Raw genomic sequence first — 25,112 nt, forward strand, 5'->3', positions numbered from 1 at the left:
TTTTAACTGAATCATTAAAATTACTGCAAAATCTTGGCAGGACAGAGTGTAATGTTTCTTAATCTCTGAATGATTTCATTTGTGTGCCTCAGCGTGAGCCACAAGAGGATGACTTTCAAAGTTAAATCCTACCTTTTTAATGGTGCACTTTAAGTGATCATCTAATTCAGGTGATTATTATATGATTTTGTTATGTTTCCAAATGACCATAATTCAAATCCGTGATATAAGAACACATTTTCATAAAAATGACTGAACAATTAATATCTAATGATAGTTCTAATCATGAGATTATGTATTTTGGATTCTAGAGTATTGCAAAACAAATAATTTTGTTATTTGTCTACTCACTGCTACAGCCAGATTGAGGATGGTAAATGTGTCATTCTCTGTTCCAATTGATAGTGAAGGTTCAAAGATGGCACCCTTGTGCTGATTGAAAGAGACCGTGTGGGTCTCAGAGTCCTGCTTTATAATTTCCTTGGCTAGATAACGAACTCTGAAAAACACAAGTAAATAAAATTCAGAAAAATTGTTTCAAGTGAACATTGATTCTTGAATGACGTACATTCATGCAACAGATATTTTTTGAATACATAGACTGTGTCGAAAATTATGCTAAACAAGTAGGTTAAAATGATAAATAAGCCAATGCTGAGTTTCTAGGAAATTAGATAAGGAGGGCCTTCAATTTAAAATAGCAGGGGAGAAGGAATATGTGTTATTATAGGAGTTTACACAGTCTGTGGGAAAACACAGAATAGTTAGAAACCCTGGCTTGAGATGGTCACGGTGAGGATAATGGACAAGATACAATTCCACATAAATGGTCTGAATGCCAAATAGAAGTTTAGTTAGGTAAAACAGGGTAGAAAGTATAAAATAAGAAGTAAGAACATGATGTACTTTTAGAAATGAACATGTTTCAATATGGTTGGTTTACAGAGCTGAGTAAAGACAATGGTAGGAAATAAAGTCACTGAAATAAGCTCGATCTGTCATTAAAGATTGGTTCCCATACTCAAATGTTTTGCTTTTATCCTGACGATGAAGAGGAGACAGTAGAGAAGTTTAAGGAGGGGAATAGTAAAAATAGTGAGAGCACATTTTCTTTTTTTTTAATTACTGAAGTATAGTTGATTTACAAGGTTATGTTAGTTTCTGGGGTACAGCATAGTGATTCAGTTATGCATATATATATTTAAATATTCTTTTTCATTATAGGTTATTACAAGATATTAAATATTGTTCCCTGTGTTATAAGTAGGACGTTGTTTATCTGTATTATATGTAGAATTTTGTATCTGCTAATCCTAAACTCCTAATTTATTCATCCTTCACCCCCTTTTCTCTTTGGCAACCGTAAGTTTGTTTTCAATGCCTGTGAATCTGTTTCTGTTTTGTAAATAAGTTCATTTGTATCATTTTTTTTTAGATTCAACCTGTAAGCAATACATATTTTTCATTCTCTGACTGATTTCACTTCGTATCATAATATTTAGGGTCAGTCTGTGTTGCTGCAAATGGCATTATTTTATTCTTTTTTATGACTTGAGTAGTATTTCATTCTATATATACACCATATCTTCTATAAATCATCTTTCCATAGATATTTAGGTTGCTTCCATGTCTTGGCTGTTGTAAATAGTATTGGTATAAACACTAGAGTATGTGAATCTTTCTGAATTAGTTTTTCCAGATATATGCTCAGTTGTGGGATTGCTGGATCATATGGTAAGTCTATTTTTAGTTTTTTAAGGAACCTTCATAATGTTCCCCATAGTGGTGGCACAAAATTCCATTTCTACCAACAGGATTAGGAAGATTCCCTTTTCTCCACAGCCTCCCCAGCATTTATCATTTGTGGACTTTTTTGATAATGGCTGTTCTGACCTGTGTGAGGTGATACCTCATTACAGTTTTGATTAGCATTTCTCTGATAATTAGTGATATTGAGCATCTTTTCATGTGCCTATTGGCCTTCTGTATGTCTTCATTGGGGAAATATCTATTTAGGTCTTCTGCCTATTTTTTTGTTGGGTTTTTTTGGTTGTTATTGAGTTGTATCAGCTGTTGGTATATTCTGGAAATTAAGCCTTCATCATATGCATTATTTGCAAATAGTTTCTCACACTCCATAGGTTGTATTTTCATTTTATTTATAGTTTCCTTTGCTGTGCAAAAGTTTATAAGTTTAATTAGGTCCCATTTTTTAATTTTTGATTTCATTTATATCGTCTTAGTGGAATGACCTAGGAAAACGTTACTATGATTTATGTCAGAAGATGTTTTGCCCATGTTTTCTTCTAGGAAATTTGTAATATCCCGTCTTATGTTTAAATCTTCAAGCCATTTTTACTCATCTTTACTTTCCTTTATCAATGTTTTACAGTTGTCAGTGTATAAATCTTTCATGTTCTGGTCAGGTTTATTTCTAAGTATTTTTTTTAAGCTATTTTAAAAGGTTTTTTTTTTTTTTTTTTTTTTTTTACTTTTCTGATATTGCTTACTGTAAAGAAATGCAACTGATTTCTGTGTGTTAATCTTGTATCCTGCTCTCTGCTGAACTGATTTATCAATAGTAGTTTTTGTGTAGAGTCTTATACAGTTTTTATATATAATGTGCTTGTGAGCCTGGGATGAATCCAACTTGATTGTAATGTTTGATCTTTTTTATGTTTTGTTGGGTTTGATATGCTAATATTTTGTTGAGGATTTTTACATCTGTATTGATTGAAGATTTGGTCTGTAATTTTCTCTTCTGGCAGTGTTTTTGTCTGGTTTTGGTATCAGGGTAATATGGGCTTCGTAGAGTGACCCTGAAATTATTCCTTCCTCTTGAATCTTTTGGAAGAGTTAGAGGAAGATCTGTGTAAGTTCTTTATGTATTTGGTAGAATTCTGCAGTGAAGGTCCTGGACTTCTGTTTGCAAGAAGTTTTTATTTATGTTTTTTTTAAATTACAGTTTCTGTTTCACTTCTAGTGATCAGTCTGTTCAGATTATTTCTTCTTGATTTGATTTTGGTGGACTGTTTCTAGTAACTTTGTCCATTTCTTTTAGGTTGTGCAGTTTGTTCACATATAATTGTTCATAGTATTCTCTTACTTTTTTTTTTGTTTCTGTTGTATCAGTTGTAATTTCTCCTCTTTCATTTCTCATTTTGCTTATTTGGATCTTCTCTTCTTGGTGAGCCTGTCCAGAGGTTTGCTGATTATGTTTACTCTTTCAAAAAGCCAGCTCTTGGTTTTATTAATTTTTTCTATTGTTATCTTAATCTCTATATTATTTGCTTCCTCCCCGATCTTTATTATTTCCTTCATTCTGCTGGCTTTAGGTTTTGTTTGTTCTTCTTTTTATCATTCTTATAAGTTATAGTTTAGGTTGTTTATTTGAGATTTTTCTTGTTTTTTAAGAAAGGCCTGTATTGTTATAAACTTCCCTCTTAGGACTGCTTTTGCTCAATCCAGTTGATTCTGAATGGTTGCTTTCTTCATTGTCGTTTGTCACAGATATTTTTTAATTTCCTCTTTCATTTCATTGTTGACCCATTAGTTTTTTAGTAGCATGTTTTTTAGTTTCCATGCAGTCGTCTTCTTCTCATTTTTCTTTCTGTGGTTGATTTGTAATTTTGTGCCATTGTGGTGTGAAAGGATGCTTGAAGTAATTTCTATCCTCTTAAATTTGTTGAGGCTTGTTTTGTATCTGAGTATGTGGTATATCGTAGAGAATGTTCCATGTAACGTGAAAATAATGTATTTTCTGGTGTTTTTTGGATATAATGTCCCAAAGACATCAACTAAGTCTAACTGTTCTATTGTGCCATTTAGGATCTCTGTTGCCTTGTTGATTTTCTCTCTGGAATATCTATCCATTAATATTAGCTGGTTGTAAAGTCTCATACTGTTACTATATTCCCATCAATTTCTTCCTTTATGTCTGTTAGGTTTTTTTTTTTTTTAAATGTATTTAGGTGTTCCCGTGTTGGTTACATATGTATATGTATTAATGAGTATAATATCTTCTTCATGTATTGATCCTTTTATCACCATATAGTATCTTTTATCTTTTTTTATGGCCTTTGTTTGCAAGTACAAGATATTTACTGAGGTGAAATAAGGTATACATTATTCTTTGCTCTGTCATATATCTCACTATTATGTCTATTATGTGATGTTATAATAGCTATCTTTTGTTACCTAACTAAAGAATGAAAAAACATGGGACTGAAATGTGAAAAACTAAACAAACCAAAAAAAAAATCCCACACTTGATTTTAATATGGTATAGTAAAAGTGTAAATTCCTGTAAGATAGGTATTATAAATGTTTTGTATCCCTAAGCAGTGTCCAGTGCATGGTAAGTTCTTGATAGATATTTTTGAGTGAATAAATTAATTGTTGATATTCTTTAAAAAAAGAATTCATGAAAAGATAGAATTATATTTTATTTCTAAAGTAATTTCATCAAAACTTTATTTACTCTTCTTGGAGTACTGGGGACATACAAAGAATATAAAACTCCGAAACAAGAGCCTGAGCAGTCAGTTACTAGTCAATTACTATTTTCTCTTAGATAATTTTATTTCAAAATTAGATTACATACTATATTATCAACATTTAAAATTAAAATATTTAATTTTCAGGAACATTTATTTACAAATAATAATTGATTCAGTGTCAGAATAATTGTGTTCCCAATTCTGGTTTGCTTAGTTGTACCTACAATATTAAACCAGTAGGTGGCACGCACTAACAGAAAACTCCTTTAATCCTCTGTTTAGAATGTGCTTTTAAAAAGAAGATACTCAAATTTTTGTTTAAGAAATAGAATATAAAAAGTTTTTAGAAAGATTTTGTTAATAAGATCAAAGAGAGGAACTTGTCTTAGATTTAGCCCAAGGTTGCTCTCTTTGTACTCCTGCCAAAGCAAAGAAACTTAAAAAAAAAAAAAAAAAAGATTTATGTTGGATCTGAGAATATTATGAAGGAATTACTAGGTTTTTATACAGATGGTATAGGTTGGAATGTATATAATTAAGATTACAATCTGGGCAGTTTCATGTTTTGGCCCATGTTACAGCTTGATAATCAAATTTTCATCAGGCTCACTTCAGCAGCCAAATAAGCCTGTGGTTCTCACTGAGGAGGGACATCCTCCTCCACTTCCAATTTCAACTGAATTCAGGGTAAAATTTATGCAGAGGCAGGCTCACCTCAACACATGGAATACTCTCTGACTATTAACTTTTTCTGAAAGGTAACCAGTCGTTTTCCCATTATTTTAAAGCACACAGGCAGACACTAGCAAGTCCATTTTAATGACATCATGAGACAAGATGACTCATAACTGATCATAAATCCCTTTAACATTGTTATGTAAATAGGAGTTTATTACTTACATAGTTTAGCTGGAAATCCACCTTCTCTTCTCCAGCCCTCCCTCATTGCCTCTATAAGTAAGTGAATTACATCTAACCCACCCCTACTTGCATCCCTTAGAGAGATAGGTTAAAGCCTCCAAGAATAAAATTTATATTAGTTGTCACCTATCAGAGCAGGACTAGGACTGGATTCAGTGTTATGTTAATGTTTCCCTACACCCCAGTTTATCCTTAAAAGTAAAAACATGACCCACCCAAACAGTATAAAACAAAACCCATGATGAATTCTCAAATTCTAACAACTATTCTTTTTTCTTACATGAATTTAGCTCTTTCAGAGTATTATTTTAAACAACTATTTAGATTCTTATTAGGTCATATGTGAGTCTTAGATATTCATAGGTACACAACATAGCTATAAAATTTTTTGAGACAAGATATTCATACAGGGATTTGATAATAATGTAAGCACTATATGGCCATGAAAAAATAAAAATATTTTCCAAGGTGAGTGGTTTTTGTTTGTTTGTTTGTTTGTTTGTTTTTTGTAACAATGAAAACCAGGTCTTCTTTGACAGAGTTATGACTTGTCCCAGGCAAGTGCATGGAGACAGGAGACTTGGGGATAATTACCAGGACAGAACAGCCACCAAGGCCTCTGAGGCTTATATCTCATGTGCTGTGTTTGAGTGTGAATTGTCACTCTAGAAATGTATTAATGCATGGAGAGGAAAGTATGTAATTATGGATTACAAAACAGATGACCAAGCAATACTGCGAATTATAAGAAATCATTCCAAATATGAAATTTTGTGGTAATACTTGATCACAGTGTACAACTAGTTGTAATTATTCTTCAGGGGAAAATCAACATTTGTATAACAAATGGTACAGGAGGACTTAACTTTTCCTATATGGATAGCATAAATATATATATATCATAAACATAATACTTGAATAAGCTTAGTGTTTTTAGCACTGCAGTCTCCCCTTTTCTTACTTTGATAGAAAAGACACATAGTCTGTAATTTAGTTAGGAGAAAATGTACACTAAAGTCTAAGGATTGGCAGCTCTAGGTTTGTATGAACATGGAGAAGCATTTCACATCCTCTGTAGTCAGTTTTGTTTTTAATTTATAAAATGAAAAGCTCTGGCTAATTATACCCCCTAGTTCTAATAGTCTAAGATCCTGTTCAGAAATATATTGAACTATTAAGGCATGCAACATAAAGTTACAGCTTATTCAGTCTCAGTAGTGGAGAAAATATAAGAATGAAACTACTGAATAAAGAGAAACACTCATGTGACCTGGAAATTAGTTTGAATAGAAATCCTTAGCAGATATTGCAGTTATATGAAATCAGTGCTGTGGTTCTCAAACTTGAGTATGTATTGAAATCACCCTGAATATTTGTAAAACTTCTTGCTGGGCTCCACACCAAGAGTTTCTCGATTGATTTGGTCTAAGGTGGCCTGAGAATTTGCATTTCTACCCAGTTCCCAAATGATGCTGATGTTACTGGTCCAGGAGACACACTTTGAGATCCACTCCTGTAACAATTTTAGGATTTGCTAAATACTCTTGTTTTTAAAATTTTGATAGATTTTTTTCTATTTAGCATGCATATTTAAAGTTGTGAATATAAGGCACAAGTGTAAAACATCTGTAACTTTCTTCCTGAAACTGTAGTTCTTACACTAATTAAGTCCGTAGGTTAGGATTTTATATAGGCAGAAACAAAATATTTCAGTGTATATTAACAAAAGAAAATACAAAGTACGTTTTGATACAATGACATTTGTCAAATGGGAGAAATGCATGAGGTCAAGGAAAGAGTGCCACTTTGTTGTGGGGACTCACCTGTATGTGTAAGGACCTCTTTGCTTAACTTTAATTTTGCTGCTGTTAACTGCCACTTCCTCTGGATTCTGCACATCAAAGATCCAGATCTGTCTGTAAACTTCTGTTCCTGTTTTAACCCAATTTTTAAAAGCAATTGTACCTTCTTCAAGGACAACTTCCTATGAAAAAGAAAACAAATTTGGGTTATATATTTGTAGTAAATACGGGCACTTGTGGGAGGTTAAAACATGTAGTCAGTCAACGCAGGGACCAAGCTCAAGTACCTTGTTCATGGGAACTTTCCCAGCCTTGTCCCATGCTTGCAACAGAACTGTTTTCAGCAAATTATTATAGCAATCTCTTTTAGTTAACCTTTTACAAAGAGAATCAGTGTGTGATGTTCCAGACATGTCTGTTGGTTTCAAGGCCAACCACTGGCAAGCTTTAGAGTGACCCTGTGGCAGTATTGCAACAGTTTGGAACACATTTTATTAAGCAAATTTTATTAAAGCTTTTTCCAAAAAATTCTTACCACGTCAAACATTAAATTCTCTTCTGCCCTCAGTTGGACTGAGGAGGCAAAACAGAAAAACTCAGAAAAATCTAGTGGTATTAGAAGCTTTTTCCTTTTCTTTAAAAGTTGAACACTTCAGGGGAAGATGACTTACCATTTGTTAAATTAAGAAAAATACAAATTTGACTTCTCCCCTTTAAAATCCTGCTCCATGTGGCTTTCCTAAGTCTCAGTATATACTATTTGCAAAAACCTACTAGTCCCTGTTTCCAAATATTACAGCCGTCTAACTCATTACTATTAGGTTACCACTTTTTAGATAAAAGAATGAAACAAGGAAGTGGTCTTACTCCTTAAAGATCATTGATGCCCCCGGTAGTGAAGATAGACAAGTGGAAAAAAGACCAGTGACACAATCAGAAAACCCGACATTAGAAATCTCTCCTGTGCTTTAGGAGCTGTGGGAACGAGTAGAAAGTCATCAAATCCCTCAGGTCAGTTTTGCTTTCTGTAAAATGAGGAGTTTTATCATAGATGCTCTCGTGGTTTCCTTCCAAGTCTTTCTCTGAGCAGGAAGTCTGTGAAACTGCAGTAGCTAAGGCAGACAAGTTGACTCTGCAGCAGGCAGTGCTTCCAACTGAGAACCGTGGGCGGGCACCCAGGTGTAAAACTCCCACTCAGCCTGGTGCGCCAGAGGGAGAGGAGGAGAGTCCTCCACAGACAGCGAGCCGAAGACCCATGGTACAGAACAGGCCGACCTGCTTGTTCCTTCACCTGGAAGCATCACTTCAGGGAATGATGGGTCAGGAAAGGACAGTGAGCGTTAGCATGTTTCTAGTGGAGCATGCTGAGGCTCTGAGAACCCAGGTGGCTGGCCCAAGGGCAACCCGGCAAACACGTAGAAGTACAGTCATGATGAGCATCCTAGTCTCTGACCCTTAGGCGAGTCCTCTTTACATCATGTTTTTACTGTCTTTTTTTCCTGTCACCTCTGCACCTACTTGGTAGAGGTCAAACTAAATTTCGTATCTTCAGGATACTTATTGCTTAATGCAGAGAATAAAGGCATTCCTTAGAGAAGGACAGACGTCAGCTGGAACACCACTGCAAAATCCTGTGCTGTTGCAACCTTTCACACTGGGTCCACTGGTGCTGCTAGTGATGTGAGACCTTACTTTTTAGAAGCAGTTGTCCTTAAAACACATTTTATTTACTGCTAAAAAGTCTTACTTCCTTAGCAAGCCCAAAATTAGGCCAAAATTGCATACAGACAAAAGTATTAGGACTTTTCTAAATGTAAATGGTGTTGCTGAGGGTATTGAAACTGAAATCTGTGTGGAAGCTGAAAGCTTTGTTAATTTATCCATTTCAAGAGACTTTATGAGGGGTAAACACACAGGACCATACACATGATTACTCTCATACTGTAAGAATCTTAAGGACTAATACTGTATCAATTATTTATCATGTATGTCTCAAGGCACGTATTTTATTTCAGTTAAGGAAATGGACTCAATAAATAAATGCTTATAGAACTGAAAAGAGACTGTGATAGAATGTTCTTGGCAGGACAGAAAACTCCCTAACTCTAATGCTTGTGCATTTAATATCAAAAGACCTTGTAACTGTATCATGCCTTTCTTCTAAAGGCCATGAATCACTTTGCCTTATTTCTTGCTCTGGAGATATTTTTTAAAATAGAAAAGTTGAAACACAGAGTTGAACAGAATACACTGAATTACTAGTGGTTAGAGTTAATTGTCTAACCTCATCCATTTATTTTAGAGGTAAAAGTGAGTCCTACAGAAAAGATGTCTGATTCAATGTTGTATGACAGTTTTGTAGTAGATAATGGAGAATTGGGTCTTTCACTCCAATCTATGTAGTTTCCGTAACACCATGATTTGTTCAGAGCCAAAGAGGAAAATACTGAAACAATCAAAATAGAAATACATTTCTTTTGATCATAACACTGTCATGTGTACTTGAAAATCATACAGGCCTCATTAGTACCAAGACAGAATTTTCATAAGCTCCTCTAATTTTAAAAGGAAAAAAGGTTTTTAAGTCTTCTGTAAATTGACAGGGTTTGATTTTAAATTGACTTTGGACTGTCTGGCTTATTTGGCAAATCTTTCACTAAATTTGATGTACAAAGGTGATAGTTATATGTACAGAAAGGGTAATAATTTAATTTAAGATCCTCTCACTGGGCTGAAACATACATCAGTATCTGTCCCTGATTTTAAGTATTCAGACTCTCCAGGCCTGGCAATGACTGGATTCCAACCTGGTGACTCTCATGTGTCAGGGTCTCCATCTGGTTTGAAAGCCATTTACCTTGAAACTTCTGTTTCGCCAGATTAATTTGAAAGCAGATGTTTGGGAGAATAATAATACCTTCTGTCTAGTCACATGATCACTTGATTAGTGCCGTTGCAGGAGAGCAGCTCTCATTAACATGACAGGCAACTATAGCGTAACTTTAGTGTAACTATTAACATATCCTTCGGAAATAGTTATAGCTCGGTGTTAGAGTGTGTGCTCAGCTTGTTTGAGGTCCTGGGTTCAATCCCTAGTACCTCTAAAAATTTTTTTTCAATTTTTTTAAAAAGTAAAAAAATTTTTTTTAAATATTCTTGATATCTTCCTATTTGTGGAGTATGTAAAGTACATATGTAGAAAATGTATTGCCCCATTCAAGCATCTTATAGGGTACCTAGAGACAGAATCAAATATAGCAGATTTTAATCTATCAGTAGATTTCCTTACTCTGGTCCCAGTTAGACCAAGTATACTGGTTTCTTCACTCAAAACCTAGAGTGTGGTGGTTAAAAGTAAAAGTAGATGCTGTGAGTTTGATCCCCAGTTAGGTCGTGTGCTAACTGTTTAAAATTGGGCTGGTTATTTAGTTTCTTTGTATCTCAGTTTCCTTATCTGTAAACTGGGAATACTAATACTAATAATAGGTTGAACTATATGAAATTAGTGTTTATGAAAGTCAGGATAACTGGAATATGGTATAATTAAATATTTATCCTCATAGGTTGTTACAAGAATTAGTAAATGTGAGCACTTTGAACAGTGTTGGCATATAGCCAGCATTCAGTAAACACTGGCTATCATTATTGTAAAAATCCTATCCACCCTTCATAGGGAGAGCTCTAATCTCATTTACTTCCCAGATTGCTTTAACTATTTCTTTCACAAGATTACTGTCTAAACCAGTCATGTGGCAATAATTTATGTAAAATCCTTTGACACTTCTTTTTCTGCTGTTTAATCATTTTTATATTTACTTTCCATCCAGTGAAATTAGAACTTCCGTAAAAAGCAGAAACATACTAAAAACATTTATCTTTCCCCATCCTTTCCACTCACTACCAAAATTTGTTCTGTTTAGGACTAGTTACATGCAGTCTTCACATATTCGAAAAGTTTTTTTCGTATGTGACTACATTATGCACATGTATGTGCATGCCAAGAGAAAGGGATCTTTAATTCTGTTGTTGATGTTCAACAGTTCATATCATAAGGAAATTAAATTAAAATTTATTTAAATTTACTTATGTTATATTCGCTGAACGTTTATTGAGTGATACTAACAACATCAAGGGATAAATTGTCCTTTGTAAATGGTGGCATAACTGTGACCTTTTTCTCAAGTCCTTTGGTCGTTTCTACATTTCACGTTCATGGCACCTCATGCTATTGACTTTTAGTCTGTCTAGCAAGATTGTATAAACCTGCTGGCTCCACACAAATCTTTTAGGAATCATAGTCTAAAACACCAGTAAGAAAGTTTTCAGCTATAATCTGTGAAAATCATGAAGTCTCTAGCAAATATCCCTTAGAAATAAAGAGTGAAAAATATACATATATATGAAGTAAAATGTGTGCACTGCTTTAGACCATTTCAAATGCTGGTGTCAGGTACCATCTTTAGAACCAGAAGGCATCACACAGCCCCCGCTGTATACTTTAGTAGAGTATATGTAGAGTATATAGTATAAAGTATATATTAGGGTAGATAGAGTATATTTAGTCCTATATGCTATATTAACCTTTTTAAATAAAGTATTTTAATTATTGTTCTTTTTTTTTAATGGCACTTGTGTACAGATAATAACTTTCCCAATGTGATGTTAGTCCATTCAGTGAACCAAGTAATCTGCAATGAGTTTCAGTGGTGAACAAAAACTGACCAGCACTAAAACTTCTATATATTTGTAAAATAACAGCATTAACCTAAGTGTTCCTGAGGCAGAGGTGAGACAGTTGGCTCTCTGGGTTGACACATAATTCAGAGATGTGACTCTTACTGTATCCCAATGTGTCTGTTGTTTTGTCTCTACATTAAGACTCTAGAAAGCAAATATATAGTTCAGTTTTACCTATAATCTCCATAGTAGTCAAATCTCTCTGAGCTCTGAGTTTTGAAATGTACACTGCTGTTCATATCAAATCATGTATGAAACCTCTTTTAGTCATCTGAGGTATACATTTCCATCAATAACTCAACTGGACATCTTGCAGTTTGCTGTTTTTACTCCTCTCTCTCCATATTTAGTCCCTCTACTCCACTGCATCCGCCATCCATCAGTTCTATGTACTTCACCACACTACACCACAGTGCTTTTTGTTATGTGCAGACTGTGCATAGATCTTTCTAAAAGGGAGTCTTAAATTTTGCTTGAAAGTTGTCATGTCCTTCATGGTTTTTCCTGGTTTTCCTGTTTTTGGTCTCTTTACTTTCCAATAATAAATAAAGAATGTTCCCATTTCTGTTGGAGAATTATAGAGTGCAAGAGTGTATTAATTGTCTAGTCTCTGCCTCCAGGTTATCTAGGTTTGGAAACTGACTAGTCCTGTTTTTTGGCTTTATGAGTCGACAAGTTGATTTAAGGTCTTGTGCCATTAAAATGGGTAAAATAATTGAACCTTTCATAGATATTTGTGAAGGTTAAGTTTGTTAGTTAATATGAAGCCCTTAGTAACACTAAATAAGTGTGCTAATAAATTTGTACATTACTATATAGTATAGTATATTAGTATGTAGTATATTTGATATCAGTCTCTGAATGCAGATTTTGTTATACGTAACACCTACCAGAAAACATACACCATGTACTATAGTCTTTCACATTATTAATTAAAGTTTCCTGCTTAATCAAAGCTTCCTATATCTTACCCCATGTTGTTGTCTTTCTAATCATCTCTCTTTTTAATCCTGTGTTTTTGGCACATTTTCTATATTCTTCCTTCTCTCTTCACAACATTCAGTTGCATTTCCACAACTGTTTCCATAGTATTAATTAGTCCTTTGACACATTTATTGAAGTGAGACAGTTTTTTAAATTGTAGAACGTAAGCATTTTATTAGCTAAACCAAGAAACATTGGAAAATAGTAACTTCTTGTCCTGAGAAACTCAGTTTGAAATTTAATCTTCATATTTATTTGTGAACTAAGTCAATGCTTCAGTGAAATATAATGGTATATATTTATATTCCTAGTAAGAGTAAGAAGTCAAATATGGGTGAATGAATGAGATAGGTAAAGGTCTTGGCAGGAACAGAAATTGCAGTATGAACTAGCAGCCTAGCCCAATTTATAATCAGTTCTGGTTTTTCTCCATTGTGCACTGTGCTTACTAATATCTAAGCCATTGATACCCCAGCCAGGCTGACAGCTTAGGCCAGCACTTACAGATGTTCTATTTGGGAAACATGTTTCATATAAAAGAACATACATGCCTTTGGTCAGGGCACACACTTGTAAATTCTCAATAGCCCTTGTCTTCACTTTTTTTTTAAACCTTGTTTCCAAACCCCTGAAGCCATTTGAATTTGCCATCCCTAGTTTAGGACTACAGCAGATCTGCTTCTCCTCATTCTAATCTTCTGTCTCTTTATCAGTTAAAGTTGGTGAGTGTGAAGCTGAGTTAGAAGAAACTAGAGTGGGAGATAAATTTTGCTTTTTTGTGCAAAGCCTATATATTAGTTGACTTTATTTTTAAAACTACGGTCAACTTGTTATATATATACTAGGATATGTCCTACATAAGATTTCTGAAAGTTATTTTCTAAGAGTCAAGTATAAAACTTCCTCAATAGGAAATATTTGTAAGACAATCATCTATTATTACATGTATTTTAAAAAGCAATTTAGCCAAAAACAATTTTACCAGCTTTACCAAATATTTGTGTCAATATTAAATAAAGTTATGTTTAACATATATATAAAGTATGATTTTATTTTCTCAGTATTAACCATAGTAAACAACTTTTGTAAATGTACCCTCACAAAATACACTTATTTCTCATTCAGAAAGTGTATCAACATAGTTTTTGGTCATAATTAAAAGTAATTAATAGTGAACAGTTTAGGGATACAGAAAATATTTAGATGTAAAATACGATATCAAAAACAGTAATCGGGAGGAGAGGAGAGTACAAATGTAAGTTTCTTAAAAATGCATTTGGAATTGAGATGAATAACTTAAAAGAATCATATATATATATAAATCATATAAATATATATATGTGGGGGAGGGGGGAGAGAGAGAGACTGCTATACAAAAACCTTATGATAACCACAAACCAAAAATCTAAAATAGGTATAAACACCAAAAAGGAAAAGTAATAAAACCATACCACTAAAGATTGTCATAAAATCACAAGGGAAGAAAACAAAAGAAGGGGAAAAAAGGATTACAAAAACAAATCCAAAACAATGAACAAAATGGCAATAAGGAGATACATGTCAATAATGACCTTAAATGTAAATGGACTAAATGCTCCAACCAAGAGACACAGAGTGACAAATTGGATATAAAAAATAGGCCTTATATATGCTGTCTACAAGAGACTCATTTCAGATCTAAAGACACACAGACAGAAAGTGAGGGGATTGAAAAAGGTATTCCAAGTAAACGGAAATCAAAAGAAAGCCAGAATAACAATACTTATATCAGACAAAACAGACGTTAAAGATGCTACAAGGACAAAGAAGGATACTCCATAATGATCAAATGATCAATGCAAGAAGATATAACGCTTGTAAATATATATGAACCCAACATAGGAGCACCTAAACACAAAGGGCAAATATTAACAGACATAGAAGAAATCAACAGTAACACAGTAATAGTAGTGGACTTTACCGTGGTCATGTCAGTGGACAGATCATCCTGACAGAAAATCGGTAAGGAAACACTGGCCTTAAAGGACACATTAGGCCAGATGGATTTAATTGTTATATATGGAGCATTCTCTCTGAAAGCAGCAGAATACATTTTCTTTTCAAGTGCGCCTGGAACATTCTTCAGGATAGATCCCAAAACAAGCCTTGGTGAATTTAAGAAAATTGAAATCATTAAGCTTCTTACCACATTGCTTTGAGATTAGAAATAATTGCAAGGAAAAAACTGCCAAAAAAAAAAAAAAAAAAAGTGTGGCGGCTAACCAATATGCTGCTAAACAACCAGTGGATCACTGAAGAAATAGAAAATTACCTAGAGACAAATGAATATGAAAATTCAAAACCTATGGGATTTAACAAAATCAGTTCTAGTAGGGAAGTTAATCATGATACTAGTTTACCTCAAGACCTAAGAAAAATCTCAGTTAAACAACCTAACCTTAAACCTAAAGGTACTAGAGAAAGAGGCACAAAAAAACCCCCAAAGTTAGTAGAAGGAGATAAATTGGAAAGATAAGAACAGAAATAAGTGAAATAGAGACTAACAGCAGAAAAGATCAATGAAACTAAAAAGTGGTTCTTGGAAAAGATAAATAAAATTGATAAACCTTTAGCCAGATTCATCAATAGGAAAGGGGAGAGGGCCCACATCAATAAAATCAGAAATGAAAAGAAGTTAAAATCAACACCACAGAAATAGAAAGGATCACAAGTGATTACTACTAACAACTGTGTGCCAATAAAATGGACAACCTAGACAAAATGGACAAATCTGTAGAAAGATACATTCTCCCAAGATTGAACAAGGAAGAAAAAGAACATATGAACAGACCAGTTACCAGTAATGAAATTGAATCAGTAATTAAAACCTTCCAACAAACAAAAGTCAAAGACCAGATGGCTTTACAGGTGAATTCTAAACATTTGGAGAAGAGTTGACACCTATCCTTCTGAAACTATTCCAAAAAATTGCAGAGGAAGAAACACTTCCAAACTCATTTTATAAGGCCAGCATCACACCTGATACCAAAATCAGACAAAGATAATTACAAGAAAATAAAATTAAAGGCCAGTATCACTGATGAACATACATGAAAAAAATTCTTGACAAAGGCAAACCATATCCAACAATACACTAAATGGTTTGTAAACCATGATTAAGTGGGATTTATTCCAGGCATGGAAGGAGTTTTTCAATATCTGCAATTCAATCCATGTGCTACACCACATTAACATACTGCAGAGTAAAAACCATACGACCATCTTTATAGATGCAGGAAAATCTTTTGAGAAAATTCAACATCTATTTATGATAAAAAACTCTCCAGAAAGTGGGCATAGAGGAAACATACTTCAACATAATAAAGGCATACATGGCAAATCTCTGTGAACATCATACTCAGTGTTGAAAAGCTGAAAGCATTTCCTCTGAGATAAGGAATCAGACAAGGATGCACATTCTGGTCAGTGTTACTCAACATAGTTTTGGAAGTCCTGCCACAGCAATCAGATTAAAAAAAAAAAAAAAAAGGAATCCAGATTGGAAAGGAAGAAGTAAACTATCACTGTTTGCAGATGACCTGATACTATACATAGAAAATCCTAAGTACGACACCAGAAAACTACTTGAGTTCATCACTGAATTCAGTAACATTGTAGGATATGAAATCAATATACATAAATCAGTTGCATTTCTATACACTAGCAATGAACTGTCAGAAAGGGAAATTAAGGAAACAATACCATTTACCATTACATCAAAAAGAGTAAAGTACCTAGAAATAGATCTGTCTAAGGAGGTAAAAGATCTGTACTTGGAAAACTGTAAGATGCTGATGAAAGAAATTGAAGATGACACTAACAGATGGAAAAATATACTATGTTCTTGGATTGGAAGAATCAATATTATTAAAGTGACCATACTCCCCAAGGCAACCTATAGATTCAGTGCAATCCGTAAAAAGGCAAAAGGGGAATACAGGATGGAATGAATCACAATGACAAGAAATATTCTCAATGCTGCTTGTACCTTTTTAATTGTCTTCTCAATGAGCAGGTCTCCAACTGGCATTAGAATACCTCCAAACACAGCCAGGACTGCACCGATGACAGCGCCAGCGATGAGCCCACAGTTTCGGTCACAGACCATTTTTCTTGTTCAGGGAAGAAATTAAGGTTCAATACCGGCTTCTTTCAAACTCTCAGGTCCTTTTAAGGTGATTTCCAAGAGGTTGATTCTGTCATTAGATCATGAAACAGAAGTTTAAATATCAGTACAAAAAGATCAAAGTACAAGGAAAACATGCAACTGAAACAGACCATTTTACCATTTTTAAATAAACAAATGCTTTTTTTTTTTTTTGCTTGTTTTACGAAACTTTGTAGGACTTCCTTCTCTGGCTTTGAACTACCTAGTAGTGGTAGAAATAATAAATATTGTAACATAGAGCATTTCTTCAAAATTCTCCTCTTTAAAATTTTCTTCCTATGTATGATTAACACACTGAAATCTTATCTAAGGAGAACATGCTTACTGTACTCTCACCTTCCGTTTACGTTTCTTCAGCCTGGGACATTTACTGGCATCTTCACCATCAGTTTGGCTACTATACTCAAACACATCCATCTGCACCCTGCCTGGAGTTCTTCTGCAGACTGAATGTGGGTGGACTGATGTCTTTTCTTTCTAAATGCTGAGCAAGTATGGGGACAGGTGTTTTCTTTATTATACCTTTTTCACAAATAGACAGCAAAATCTGGATTTCACGGGAAATGACCTGATGTCTCAGAAGGAATCAGTTTTTCTAGTCATTTGTAAGCTACCTGTTAAAAAGCAAGAGTAAACAGGGAAAATGCACTATTAGAAAATTAATATTAGAATACTCTAATATAATCAGAATTATAATAACTATTAGAAGAAAATTCCATTTTCAAGAATATTCAGTTCATGCCTAATTTTTTCTTATAAATGGTGTTTAAAACATTGAAATATTTTAAAGCAGAGTAATTTATTTTCCGTATAATTTTTAATAACTGACTGTTGGGTAGTCTAAAGGTGAAAAAAATTGGATGAAAATATATCATGCAGAGGATGCCTAGTTTCTGTGATAAGTATTGGTTTCTTACTGGTCTTAAATATGTATTTTTAAACATACTCAAGTGCAATATTGTTCATTGTGTCATGGGAAACTAACCTGTGCCAATTCTGTAAATACAGCTAGGTTGTGTCAGTGTATGTACTTCACCTAGTCAGTCTTATCTTTGGTATCTTTATGTAATATATGATTATTTCATAAAGATTACAAGAGAACTCTTAGTGGAATGAGGATATCCTGTTGTAACAAAGTTAAGAATTTAGTATTCTAATATTTGAAAACATATCCATTTGAGCTTTATTGGTTGCAACAGCATTTTTTAAAACGGGATTGCTAAATGTTGCTAAATTTTGCTAAAAGGGATATATATGTGTGTATTTTCCCCTTTGTAGATTCTGTGTCATCACCTAGTTGTGAATCTGACTTTTCCCAGAGTCATTCTCCTTTATTCAAGCAGCCCCATGGACTATAGGAAAGAGTTTCTGCAAGGGGGGCAAAGTCTCAAGAAAGTCCATTGGAAGGCCAGGGGACAGCACGTTCTCCAGTGCCTCCCTTTCTAAATCTGAGTACTCATTATTATGACTGCCAGGGACCCTCTGCCCAGAGATGTTAAGTTTAGGCAGACCTGGGTACTGCCTAGGCTCGTATCTGCTTTGCACCTAAACTCTTTCCCTTGAGTTTTAACATAGCCCACTGCTATTGAATCAAGTTAATCAGAAAACAGAAGTGTTAGTAATTTATTCTGTTGAATTGTGTGGTTAGACAGTTACTGGTCTTACACTGATCTAGATGATGTAGAAGCATAGATACAAGTATCATTCTAACAGTACTTCATACATACACTGATGTTTTTGAGAGGGAGAGATTGAGCTTACCTACTTTTTCAAATTTTCAACTGACTGACTCACTTTTGTTACCTTGATGTAAGTTTCCATTTTTTTTCTTTGAGACTAAATAAGATGTTTCACATGAGTGTAGTCCTCCTTTATCAGCAGCTTTGCTTTCTGTGGTTTCACTTACCCAAGGTCAACTGCAGTCAATCAAAGGTGACTGAAAATTCAGAAGGAAAATCGTGGATATGGAGGGGACTACTTAGGGTTGGTGTTATCTGTGATTTTAGCATCTGCTGAGGGTCGTGGAAGGCATCCCCCAACACCTGTGGATGTGAGGGACTTGCTGTACTTGGGTTCTTTCATTCTGCTTCAGCTTCTTGTCACCATGAGGAATTTAAGTATTGCTATCATAATCTTATTTTAACCTATGCTTCATACTACAAAATTACAAATATAATTGACCCTTGAACACCACAGAGCGGTTACGGGCACGGACCCTGCACACATGGAAAATCCACATGTAACTATACAGCCAGCTCTCCTCATCTGTAGTTCTGTATCTGTGGATTCAAACAACTACACATCGTGGTTCAGGCAGTACTGTACTATATATTGAAAAAAATTTTTTTGTAAAAGTGTACCCATGAAGTTCAAACCTGTTTTGTTCAAGGGTCAGTAGTAGCTTTATTCACCTGAAGCTAAGGAGGGACAAATACATTATGTAGGACATACACTGAGTACATCGGAGGAAAGTTCAGATTTTTCAGCAATTTCTACTCAACAGCTTTTCTGCCTATGTTTATCTTCAGAAATAAGTGTATTTTATTCCCACTCTTCTCTAAAATTTAGCTATTAAAAAATCTGTTTGAACAGTTTTTTTTGATAATGGAGTTCCTTATATAAAAAATTATTTTACTGCTAATTTTAGATTGTATTTCAGTCTTTATTATTTCTTGATAAGAAATAGACAGGACATTGATATCTGTAATAATTTGCTGCTTACTTAAAATGCTTAAATTTAGAAAACAAAAATACTCACAAGAATAGAAATGAAAACTAATTATTGGGACTTAAGAAAAAATTTAAAAGGCATTTTATATCACTAATCACATACCTTTCTTGAGTATAGGAAGATCAGCTGTATCCTATCAGTTTATAGAACTTAAATACTGTGCCTTTTGTAGAATTCATGAGTACATTTACATGTGGGCTGTCTTTGAAAGAAGAAATAGTATCTTTTCTGTTTCTTTTTTTTGCTGTCATATTAGTGGAGTTGTTCTAGAATGAATTTATGAGCATTATGCCTTTCCACTCTGTTGGAAACCTGAGGGGAGGAACTGAGACTGAGCTACAAGAAGTATCTCCAATAAGTAGGTCAGAAAATCAGAGAAAGATCCCAGAGAATCTAATTATTCCCATGTGTGGATGAAGCTGTGTTCCCTGGGAAACTCCACCTGGAAAAGACATGGCCCAGAAGTAAAATTCCCTTGGATGTGAGCTGTGAAACTTCACAACAGTTTCAGGTGACAGGATTACATTCTTGTACAATAAGTTCCTGTATCCATAAGAATAAATCCTCTCATCAGATTTTACTGTAACCAAAGAGGGCAGAAACTGTGGCCCTTTCTTTCTCCTTTCAGTCCCACCTTACTTGGTTTTTGAGTCTCACCACAGAACCCAAGGGCTCTGTGGAAAATGTTTAAATAACTACATTAGGAGATCTCCATCAACTTTTCTTATTGAAGTTACCATAATCTTCTTAATTTATGTGTGCATTTCCATCCTATCAGAATAAATGGAGGTAAAAATATGGTAGAAAAACATTTATAGACATCTGTAATATACAACAATATGCTTGACTAAATTATGCTTTCCAATTATTACAGCTTAAAACTTGTTTTGGTGGTGATCTTACAAAATTAAAACAAGTACATTGGACTTATATGTTATACTAAGGATTCCTTCTCGAAACAAGCACATCTTTTGGAGTACTTTTTGGAGTACTTGATTACAGAGATTACTATAGATTTTCAGTGATTCTCTTAGAGTCTTATTGGTTTAAATAAGATTATCTAGATCCATTCTTGAGTCAGACACAGAAATGCTATTACCTTTTTTTCCAACCTCAAGTTTTATTATAAATATTAAGATAGTATACTATTTGCATGAGTTATGAGTTACGATACTTGCTGTGAAGTCAAATAATTTACGTGGGTCTTAATATTAAGTCTTTATGATTATTTCTGTAGGTGGGTATATTATATATCTTATAAGATTGCCAGTGTCAAATAAAATTAAATGAGATAATAAAAATTCCTCTCATAACAGATTTTTATTTAAAATGTTAAGACATTATTATGAACAGCTATAACAGTAAAATATTATTGCATATTGGCCAGTTATTTTTTAAAAATCTAATAAACGTATGTTGTTTACATAAACAGAAATGATTATTTGCACAACACTTAGATTACAATAAAATCTGATGAGAGGATTTATTCTTATGGATACAGGAACTTAGAATATCGTGCAAGAGAAAAGCAGTTTCTTGCTTAGAACAGTGCTTCTTGAAAATTTCAGTCATGGCTTGGGCTAGTGAATTAAAACACCTTGTGCTTAAATCAGAAAATAGTTACAGAATCAGTTTCTTCAGAAAGAAAAAATCCACAGGATTCAAATATGTTTGAGTAAACTTGGCCAAACATTTTCATAAAAGGTAAGGGTAGCAACTATACTTCCAAGATGAATTCCAAAATTTTCACTATACTGTCCAAGTACCTCTCTGACTGTAATTAATAGATTCCTCCCAGGTTTACCAAGTATTTGGTTTATTGTTCTGGTCTAATAATGCTAAACAAAAAAATTATATGTATTTTTGTCCTATCATAAAATCCAGTGGAACACTGGATTCTCTATGAAACAACAGTTTAAAAAATGTATATTTTGATTATTTTTGAACCAATATTAGAATCAATTTTGTTTTTACTAATTTAAAACTACATAGCAAAGGACTGAAAAGTACATGCAAAGATTTTTTAAAATATCTTTCAAAATGTAACTTGATAATTCCAGAAACTGAGATACTCTAAAGAGTTTATGTCATTTACAGTTATGTATGGATTCACTTACTATAATAAAACTAAAACATTTAATTTCCCCAGAATGATTTATCGTTATTTAAACTTGGTATCATCACTCAAGAAAATAATTTGCTGATAGTTATAATACGCTTCCTTAAGTAACCTTGATTCATTTTTATTCTGCTACTAAATTTTATATAATTTTATGCAGACTTATTTAAGTCTAAAATCATTATCTAAAATTAATATAATGTACCATTTCCAATAGCGATTACAGTATCTTTCTTCATTTAAAAAGGCACTTAAGGACATATCTAAAATACACATTGCATTTAACTCTGTAGACAGTCAGGTTCACCCAAAATTGTGCAATTCAGACAAAAGTAAGCAAACTACTGACTTTGTAGAGTAATAAGTAGTTAACAGTTGCATATTAAAAAGCATTTTGGCATAAGAGTGGCAAGACTTTCATAAGAACTAATCCCATTATACTGATTTTTACTTACATTTATTTCCTTTTATAACTTAAATTAAAAATCATGTATAAATGGCCTAAGTAGACAGTGGAAGTTTTGCAGTAATCAAATTGTATTGTAAATCATTTAAAATATTAACAAATGTTTACAGATAAACGTAAGATTTTAAACATCAAGAAGTGAAATGTCATTGACTATTAGACAGGGTTTTAATACTTTTTAAACATAGAAGGTAGGAAGCTTCATAACTTGGAAAACAATACAAACCTAATTTCCTATCACTTGTGAGAGAAATCTTTGTATTTAAACAAAGTCATTATGACTTACCTTTAAAAAGGCTAAGAAGGATTTTTCAATCAAGTGCTCCAACATTTGAACAGGCAATTCTTAGTAGGACCAAATGGTATTCTCCAGAAAAACCCTACACTGAAATCCTCATTACACAAAGTGTGTAAGTTTAAATATGCTTAAAAAAATTGTCAGATCCCAGTGAATGGTTTGTTGCAAGAGGAACTAAAAAAAGGAAGAAACTAACATACATCCTACTACAGATGTGGCTTTTAAGGGTCTATTTTTGTTGTTGTTCTGGTGAGTGAAGCCCATCACATCTAAGACATATTTTTCTTTCTTTCTTTGAGGGTGGAGCCATCTTCCCATACAAGTGTATCAGAGGCAGAGAGACAGAAGGAACTGACTTGCTGAGTGGCCTCTTAATATACTCTGTTTAACTACACAGTCATTATTCCAGATAATAAACTCTGGGGTGGAAAGTGCAGATGAGAGAATCATCAGAGTCTCACTTTCCTGCATGATTTAGCTTGAAAAACTGAAGTTTAAACGAAATGTGTTTTTCTATACAGCATTAATCTAAACTGTGTTGAACCTAATAATTGCGAAAACAATTGGAGGCTGTCAACAAGGATGATAAACAGACTTTAAAAAGGGAAATAGTCTATTGTTCTAACCAGAAGTTCTTCACTATTTATCACTTTCTGTTTTTTAAAAGTTTTATGATCACAGCAAAATCCTTCTATGAAAACCAAAAGATTAAATTTCTCTTAGATTTATTCAGATAAAAAAATAACTATTAAATAACATTTAGATAGAAATACTATTCAGGATGACTTTTTAATAGAAAAAAATATATTCTTATGTTACTTTAAAAGAAACTCACTATTTTAAGATCTAACCAAATGAAAGGTCCTTATCTTTGGGAGGGGAAAATAAAGACCCTCAATATTAAAAATATGTTATTATGAAAAAATTCCCAGAATCATACAGGCAAAATTGAAATATTCAGTGGGTTAAACTATCATCTGTCAGACAGACCAGCTGAGTAAATGCCTCTAAGTCAACCTTGAAATACAGCAAGTTAACAGTAACAGTATAGAAATATATTTAGTTCATTAGGTCAGATTTAAACCAGCTCTCATTTCATTGCTTGTGCTGTCTCTTCTGGACATTTGTTGAACCCTTTCATTTGCTAGCACTGCAGTACAACTGGAAAGGAATTCAAAGCACTCTTTTTCCTCGAGCATTGCTGTCTTCTTCCAGGATATTTTTACTGACACATTTATTTTAAATTAATAATAAGTAATAACAATTTTTAGGTATATTGGGATTTTTTTTTCAAACATCAGACCACTTAATTAGGGTAAAGTAGAAATTGCCTTTCATAATCTCATTTTAATTTATGCTTTTCATTTAAAAAGAATAACTTAGATTTCAGGGAATTTAAAATGATGATTCCCTTGTAACTGTGAACTTTTATCTTTGCTGTATTAGTGAAAAGGTAGGATAAAGGCTAATTTAATAGCCTTTTAACAATATTGATTGTATTTAAGCTGCTTTGATACATGTTCTTCTCAGCCTTAATTCTCACAAATACATATACATACACACACCTTCCAGTCTGACAGTTCAGAAATAGCTCATCAACACAGGAGTTCAGATAGGACTTATTTTAAACAGCATATCTTAAATGTATTGAAAGGCTAGTTAAATTACAATAAAATTATAAACAGTTAGAGAAAGATATTTCAGGAAAAAATACATGCAAAATAGATGCATAAGTTGACAATTAACTTACTTGGATCACTATTTAATCAGTAGCCTAATGTCATCCAAATCCTCTGTCTCTGAAGAGGAAAATGTCCCACCCTCATGAGCAGTCCAGAGAAGCAAATTCCCAGAAGCCGCTGTTAAGTGTTCAATCCCATAGACAACCGTTTCTTAGCACACAGGACCCAGAAAAATGGAGAACTAAGTAAAATCTGCAACTATGTATTTATACATTGAGCAAAAATATTAACCTTGAACAGTAAGGCAGGAAAATGCTATACCTATTTCTAAATAATGTTGGGGTTTTCTATTTGAAAAGATTATGTGCGTGCAGGATTTTGAAGGGATATGTTTTATTTGAGGGTATACCGGCCTCGTGTAAATCCACCGTAGCACTAGACCCATTTAGCAGAATGAAAGATAAAATTATCAGTAAAGGCAGCTTAGGCTCAGTTCTTGGGAACTCTTTTCTTCTGAAAGGACCACATGGATTTGGAGTCAGACAGACATAAGTGAATCCTGATGTTACCAGGCATTAGATATACTGACTGCAGATTCGGAGTCAAATGACTACTTACTCTCATTTTCTTAGTTAAAAGGTGGAGAAAACTAAATAAGAGAATCAT

At 33.6% G+C, this 25,112-nt stretch overlaps 1 protein-coding gene across 1 annotated transcript in view; it reads right to left on the reverse strand.

Moving 5' to 3' along the window:
• LOC105062382 (platelet glycoprotein 4) overlaps positions 1-25,112 on the reverse strand; it is a 50,050-nt gene that overhangs the window by 21,885 nt on the left and 3,053 nt on the right. Inside the window, exons 2-5 of the mRNA XM_010946634.3 lie at positions 17,673-17,764; positions 16,971-17,178; positions 7,244-7,404; positions 352-499 (exon numbers count right to left, since the gene is read on the reverse strand). Of these exons, the coding sequence (XP_010944936.1) occupies positions 352-499; positions 7,244-7,404; positions 16,971-17,090 (429 nt within the window). The 5' untranslated portion in view covers positions 17,091-17,178; positions 17,673-17,764. The remainder of the gene's footprint in view (positions 1-351; positions 500-7,243; positions 7,405-16,970; positions 17,179-17,672; positions 17,765-25,112) is intronic.

This window comes from Camelus bactrianus, chromosome 7 (genome assembly GCF_048773025.1).
Source record: "Camelus bactrianus isolate YW-2024 breed Bactrian camel chromosome 7, ASM4877302v1, whole genome shotgun sequence".
In the NCBI taxonomy this organism is placed as follows: domain Eukaryota; kingdom Metazoa; phylum Chordata; class Mammalia; order Artiodactyla; family Camelidae; genus Camelus; species Camelus bactrianus.